A 7,897-nucleotide genomic window follows, 5' to 3' on the forward strand; every position below is an offset into this window, starting at 1 on the left:
GCATGATGCCATCATCAACATGTACCCTGTTTGGTCTGATGACAAGACTACTTTACTAATCCCCGCCCACTATCATGACTCATGAGAGAACAACACATCTGCCATTTGCTTAATCTAATTATAGTAAACGAATACTATTGTACTATATAAAGATCAAGGGGAAATAGACATTTTTACAGTACAATACTGTTTCAAGTTTACACATACAAATACATTACACAATTAATCAACACAAACACTTTATTTAGAACACACCCAAATCAAATCAAATAACGACGTACATGTTAAATCAATTATTCCATCAAAGCAAACGGCATAAACAATATTAGTTTGCCTCTTCTACAAAAATAAAACTTACAGTTCTATTGTAGCCTATCATACCGTACTTACGTTGTATTATTTTCCACCACGGAGTAACCTTGCATCACCCCCCCCCCCCCCCTCTATGCATCCACCTCAGTGGACAGTCAAGACGGGCTGTGTCGGTAGGCCAATCAGAGGCAGGCGGGGCGTTACCATGTGTATGCTCGGACGCAAAATAGTATATTATACGCGCAGCAGCGCCAGTCACTTACAGACAGTACGCAGCCTCTTCCGACAGAGTAACAACAAGTGTTGTTACATAGCAATAGAACTTAACTAACCAATTCCAACCACTAATTGCCGGAGCTTTGAGGGTGGACTGCAGAGATGGAGGAGACGATCGGTAAGATAACCACTTATTTATCTGTCAGTTGAAATGCTAAAACGAAAGTTATTATTGTCACCTTGACAACTGCAAATACTTCGTAACTTGCTCGGAACATAACTTGCAATACTTTCACTTTACCTTGCAAATACAAATGCTACAAACTTTAATTGCACCATTAAGTTCTGTTGACTTAAAAGGCAAATGCCTATTTTGAGGCATATGCCGCATTGCCGCATGACCTACATATTATCAAGCTTCAACTAGGCTAAATAAAACTATAGGCTGAACTAGCCCAAGATTTAGACTCTCGTAGAGGTTTGTTTCGATTCTGATGAAAAAAACATCTACGAGAGTCTAAACCTTGGGCTAAGGCTGAACAAACATAAAGAAATCTTCATTCTACAAACCAGGTCAGATTGAGCACGCATACTAAAGATTATTTTACAGCTTAATAGGGCCAAAATGCATTGGCAAGCAGAGGCCCTTAATACCTCTTTATATTTGTTTGCATTCTAATAGAAAAGCTATGTTTTTGTTTGCCCAACAGTTCAAACAAAGGTACCCTGCATAGATAGTGTGACAAAAAAATATTTTTGAAAGAAAAGGCAAACAGTTCATGGTATGTGCAAGTTTTGACTTTTGGTCCCTTTGCTCAATATCTAATTATTAAGCTGACAATGGAATAAAATGCTGTGGTTCTTATCAGAACAGTTAAAAGGCACCGTTTTTATTCGACCCGCAGCTGGCTTGCACCATTCCATGTTTTCGACTTAAAAAAAGGAGAGAAATGTAATATCTAAAATTAGAAATGAGTAGTGGTGTAAAATCTTTGTAAAGAAGACACATTTCTGGGAGAGACTAAATGCACTCACTGGGCATGCAAGGGCTTCCCTCAGAATATCCTTACCTTTAACTAAAACAAAACAAACAAAAAAAGTTATGTTATGCGACTATGCGACTGACCATGAGGAGCCCTGGGGACTGGACTGGAAAATGTAATTGTAGTTCTGTGTCAAAGGGTGGTGCCCTTTGACACCTGAGTGTCAGCATAGTGACATGCCACCACATGTACTGCTGTTCAAGATACACAAAGTTGATGATCACAGACAGAACATGGATTCAAATGCGGACAATTTGTTTGTGGATTCTATCACACTGACTCATGAATATATATAGTGATTTTCTCTTTTCCAGACCAACATCCTGCTTGTTCCCCTTCCATTCTTTGTTTAATTGCGTTACCAGGCTCAGTCACTTCCATGTCCAATTCCATAGAATTTATTCACGTGTCACATTATCTCGACATTGTGTTATGGTGTTACCTTTCTTAATTATATTTGCATTCTATACTGTGCTGCCTGAGGGCCTTTCAACTTGCCATTGTTGTCGTCTACCTATCTCAAGTGTCTTCACCGACACCCAACTCTTTTCACTCAAGAACTGTATATAGAAATTGAAATTGGGCCTTTTGTTTGTGTATCAAACAGATGGCTTTTTGGTCATGTCACAGCTTGAAGGATGTTGTTTTTTGTTTTTTTTAAGATATTTTTTTTGCGGCTTACGCCTTTTATTGGTTTTTGAAGGGACAGACAGTAGGCTGACAGGAAACGGGAGAGAGATGGGGGAAGACATGCAGTAAAGGCTGTGTCGGGCTCGGGAGTCGAACCCGCGGCACACTGCGACTGGATTACCAGTCGGGTGCCCAGACGGTTACGCCACCGCCTGGGCTGAAGGATGTTGTTTAAGAATCAAATTAAATGAATGTCTCTCATCACAGCATTGTTCTCACCTGGTTAACCATCCTCTCTGTATCCTTCTGCAGTGTATCCAATGGGTGGAGGACTGTTTGGTGCTCGGAAACAGACAGACCCGGATCATGAGCAACACCTAGATGCAGATTTAGAACCAGTGTACTTTAAGGTTAGTACTCATTCGCAAAAGGTCTCTCACCACCACCAGAGACGTAGTGTTCTTCCCCGCTGCTGTTTCAGCATCTTGTTTCAACATTTCAGCACAATATCAACAGTAACGAATGAGCAACAGTAAAGTAATGACGACTGAAGAGAGAGTGAGATTACATTCCATATAGCCTGATCAACCAATATCTTTATCAGCCAAAACATTGTTTTGTTGGTCTGGATTCTAACCTTGCACTTTTTCTATTATTTTTTTCCCCTAATCTGACCTTTTCCTCAAGTCTATTATGTCTGGGAGGCATACCATTTCGGCTTTATGATATGGGATAATTTTAAGGCCTACTCGATAAAAGCCATGATGTGATCTGACACATTTCTTCCAAGTATTTCATGGAATGGTTAACCACGCCTAGACCGGATCGCACAGGCGACACACACACACACACAGACACACACACACATTGATGTTATAAATTATGCACCTGGCACAAGGGTATTATATGCTTATTAGTCAACGTAAAAATGCTAAATCACAGTATTTCTCCCTTGCAGGAGCGCCAGGGGACGTCACTGTGCCCCCCAGACCCATTGAAGCTGCTCCGGGAATGCAAGGAGGCCCTGATGGACAGACCACCTCGCTTCCAAAGGACCTTCATCCGTTGTGGCGACCGAGATGGTGCACCCAGCAGCTCCATCAGGGTGATGCAATGGAACATTCTGGCCCAAGGTAGAACATTTACTGCTCAGATTGCATGATTAAGCACTGTTAAAGCATGTATACTATATATGTGTGTGTGTGTGTGTGTGTGTGTGTGTGTGTGTGTGTGTGTGTGTGTGTGTGTGTGTGTGTGTGTGTGTGTGTGCGATTAACGATTTTATTGTGTTTTTTGCATTGGACTTTTGAAATTTGTATTTCTGTTTGCCGTTTAGGCTTTGTAATCACAAATTGCACAGGGCAGATATGACAAATGACTTAAATATACAAAGAAATCAATCAAGAATTCGTAAATAATTGATCTACAAGCGTACAACACGTCACTTTGTGACCGGTTCTAAGCTTGCTATTTTTCAAAAATGGTTGAAAAGTGTATGGACATTTTTCAACATGGAAACGATTGCCGATTATGCGAAAATAATAGCGATTATTTCAAATAATTGCGATTAGGCAATTCTGTAATACTTGTGACAGGCCTAGCGAGCCGCGGACCTTCTGATTCCCAGACGCTCTCTAGCAGTGTCGACTAATACTATGGCGAAAAATGTTTGTCGACTACCTTTTTTCACTGACGAAAACTAAATGGAAACTAAATGAAAGCTAAGCTATTATGACTAAGACTAAATATATGTTGTGACCAACTTTTTACCTCATAGAAGGATAACTTCCAATTATGGATACCGAGGTTATGGGGCGGTTTCCATCTCATTACCAGCATCTTTTTTGACTAATACTAAAACTTCCCAGGTGACTAAAACTAAATGAAAACTATTGAAAGACTACGACTAAAACTTGCTGTCAACACTGAAATGTAACTCCCCGTGTCTCTCCTCTCTCCTTCAGCACTGGGCGAGGGGTTGGACAGCTTTGTCTGCTGTCCGCTGGAAGCTCTTTGCTGGTCGCAGAGGAAGTACCTCATCCTGGAAGAGATCCTCACCTACCGACCCCATATCGTGTGCCTCCAGGAAGTGGATCACTACTACGACACCTTCCAACCAATCCTGGCCAGCCTGGGCTACGGCGGCAAATTCTGCCCCAAGCCTTGGTCACTGTGTTTGGACATCGACGGCAACAACGGTCCGGACGGCTGCGCACTGTTCTATGACCAATCACGCTTTGAGCTGCTGGATGGCGTGAACATACACCTCACTGCAAGGCTGATGCCAACCAATCAGGTGGGTGTAAAATGCGTAAGGCCTAAATATAATGGTAAAATACACGGTGTAGAAAGAAATGCAGGTGCGCTTCCTATGGAAACTGCCCTTGGTTAAGGCAGTGGGTGGGTGCTCAGCTTTGAAAATGACGTAACTCTGAGGTTATCCAAAATATATGGTGACATTGATCCCGTGTGCTAGGTGTCGCTCGGCGCCTGCCACGTATGTATACACATGTTTTGGTCGTGCCCTTCTTTGACACCATGTCGAGGAGTGTTGGGATACCATTTGAAGCAACTGTAATGAAGGCTATTTTTGGAATTTCCCCCCCTGCTCTATCACTATCGAAATACAAAGCTCACTTGGTGGCCTTTACCACTCTCTTAGCTAGGCGTCTATTTTTGATGAACCGGAAGTCCTCTGCTCCCCCATCCCATCTTCACTGGATTAGAGATGTACTCCACTTTATTAAATTAGAAAAAATGGCTCGGTATCCAAGTTTGAGAACGCCGGTGCGTTTCGGCAAACAGCCTTCTTCTTTTTAGTCTGCTCGGAAGAAGGCTGTTTGCCGAAACGCATCAGCGTTCTCAAACTAAATGGAAACTAAATGAAAGCTAAGCCAGTCTTGCATCTTTTAATTTTGGAGTGCCGCTATTTCCACTTAAGGTTTATGAGTTAAAATACACGTTGTATTTGCAAATGCTTTTGTTTGTAAATTTTTTGTTTCTTTAGAGGTTTTATCACAGATTCCATCTCACGTCTTAAAAAAAAAAAAAATTCAGCCCACCTTAGTTGCTTTTGTCCCCACTCACCACCTTTCTTCCTGGTTCACAGGTTGCTGTGGTGACGCTGCTACGGTGCCGACTCTCAGGGAGAAGTGTGTGCGTGGCGGTAACACACCTCAAGGCCCGCAGTGGCTGGGAGGAGATCCGTAGCGCCCAGGGTTCCGACCTCCTGCGGCAACTCCAGAACCTCATTTGGGAAAAGTGTGGTGGATCTACAGGTCCTTCGGACACCCCTCTGCTCATTTGTGGTGATTTAAATGCCGTCCCAACTGAGGAGGTTTATCGAAATTTTGCCCGGTCTCCTCTCGGTTTGGACTCGGCCTACAAGAAACTCAGCCCGGACGGTTTGACCGAACCAGAGTACACGACGTGGAAGATCAGGGATACAGGCGAGTGCTGTAGCACACTGGACTATATCTGGTACACTCCGCAAAAGCTGAGCGTGGAAGCCGTTTTGAACATGCCCTCGGAAGAACAGATCGGACCAAACAGGCTTCCGTCCTACAGCTATCCGTCCGATCACCTCTCTCTAGTGTGCGACTTTGCCTTTAAGGAGAAAGAGTGAAAAGCAATTCTTCATTTTGTACTCGTATGCATATGTCAGTGACACTTGCTGAAAAGAACCAATCTACAATCTAGCGTTGTGAGATTGTAGATCTGCTATTTTTGACGAGCAACCGCCATAAGATAGATAAAGTAAGCACAAACATTGAGACGAGAAAGAAGAGTGGGGCTGCCCGATATCTCACTCTGTTATATTGAGACAGACAGGAAGAAATCCACGTCCAAGATTAGTGAGAGACGGGAGAATGGCAAGCTGTCGAAGGACTAGAGGACCACCACACTGATACAACTTAATCCTACCTCCCATTTTGGCTTTGTGGATATATGAAGACTGTACAGGACTGCTATGCATTTGGCCTAAATACATTATGTGCACACTGCCGTTCACTATGTTGAAGATGTCTGTATGCTGCTGTTAAAAGTATTTTATATGATGACTGTTTTTTTTACACGATTATTCATTAAAGTTTTGACTTGATTGATCAATCTTTTATCATGTGCATTTTACATTGTGCTGAACTGCCGTTTCCACAATCAGTAATGCATTGCCTGCAATTCCACCGAATTGTTTTGATTCAGGGTTTGTGGGATTTGTTGAGAACATGACATTGTGCGAATTTGCAGGTTACAATCTAGGATGATTCTCAGACAGAAGAACAGCAGTTCGTCCGCAACAACATGTTTGCACAGCTGTGAACTTGATGAAGAAAAAAGTGGAATGTCCGCACACGATATAATTCTGCTCCCCGGGGAGCAGAATTATATCGTGTGCGGACATTCCACTTTTTTCTTCATTTAGTCACGTTTTGGGTCCAGCACCGTATTCGGAAACTGGGATGTGCATATCGGTTTCCTTCTTCACAGCTGTGAACTTGCCATAAATGTCTGGGTCTAGATCGCGATCTACCAGTAGATCACAAAGGCTGTGCAGGTAGATCACATGACATGCCCCTAAAGAGTATTTCATTTAAATATATTGAAGGAAAAAAATGATTAAAAAAAAAAAACATTTCTCCCCCTCTATTTCTCATTCCAAGTGCATTTGTACTTACTGTACAGAATGTAACACGAACTCTACTATTCCAAAGCCCCCTCAGGTACATATTTAAACTATTTTCAGCAATGGTATAATAATTGATTTGGTGGGTAGATCTTGCCGAGCTGGTCATTTTGAAAGTAGCTCTCAAGTCAAAAAGTGTGGGCACCCCTGGTGTAAACAAAGCACAGTGTAAAATTCAAGCAGTGATTACAGTTAAGTGCTTCTTTTGAAGGTAGCTGGTACGGTCGCCCCTAAACCATCTCGCCCCTCGATTTTTTCCGTCGACCGCTCGGTGCCGCGGTTCTTGTATTCTCCAATTTTGTTTTACTGAAAATAAGATTAGAAAAACGCTGCTAAAAATCGGAAAAAGTATGCAAATAGTTACCCCATTTTGACCTGAGATCAGATTCTAAAAATGTCTTCTACATCCTGACAGTTTTCTGAAAAAGCTATGTTTGTCAGTCGTTCTTCGATTTTTCAAAAATAGCAGACCTACAAGCTCGTAGTGCGCCACTCGGTGGCGCGCTATGAGCTTGTAGATCTGCTATTTTTCAATAGCTAAAGCATAACATAATGCTAACACCAAAAGGGGTTCCCGCCCAAAATGGGTTAACCTAATTATTCCTAATTTAAAGGCAGTGGTGGATTGCAAATGATGTAAACCTCATTAAATTAACCTACAAGGGAACTAACCTATATGAAATCTGTTACCATTCAAAGTCATATCAATTCACACAGTCGCATAACTGCTTTTCTTTAGGGACCATGAGATTAACTTGCTTTGCTTGTGTGAGAAATAAGATCTATAATGTATTACTATAATGTGTGCTTCCTTGTAAAACTTTATCACTGCTTAACAAGATGCCCTTGCTCTAGTGACTAGACATCTTGTTAAGCAGTGATACTGTTGAATGGTAGTAATCCTGGTTGCAGACTGCTTGTCTGGATATAGACTAGAGTCTAGTCTATATCCAGACAAGCAGTTTGTCACAATCTTGGATGAGTCATCATCACTATCTGCCAGCGTTTTCAC

At 42.1% G+C, this 7,897-nt stretch overlaps 1 protein-coding gene across 1 annotated transcript; it reads left to right on the forward strand.

The window, feature by feature from the left end:
- Positions 1-564: 564 nt before the first annotated feature.
- LOC306921544 (nocturnin-like) lies at positions 565-5,977 on the forward strand. The gene is made up of 5 exons (XM_079498714.1): positions 565-706; positions 2,514-2,611; positions 3,160-3,334; positions 4,166-4,497; positions 5,311-5,977. The coding sequence occupies exons 1-5, from the start codon at positions 691-693 to the stop codon at positions 5,824-5,826; spliced, it is 1,137 nt and encodes a 378-aa protein (XP_079354840.1). The 5' UTR covers positions 565-690; the 3' UTR covers positions 5,827-5,977.
- The last annotated feature ends 1,920 nt before the right edge of the window (positions 5,978-7,897 follow it).

This window comes from Electrona antarctica (genome assembly GCF_951216825.1).
Source record: "Electrona antarctica genome assembly, chromosome: 4".
In the NCBI taxonomy this organism is placed as follows: domain Eukaryota; kingdom Metazoa; phylum Chordata; class Actinopteri; order Myctophiformes; family Myctophidae; genus Electrona; species Electrona antarctica.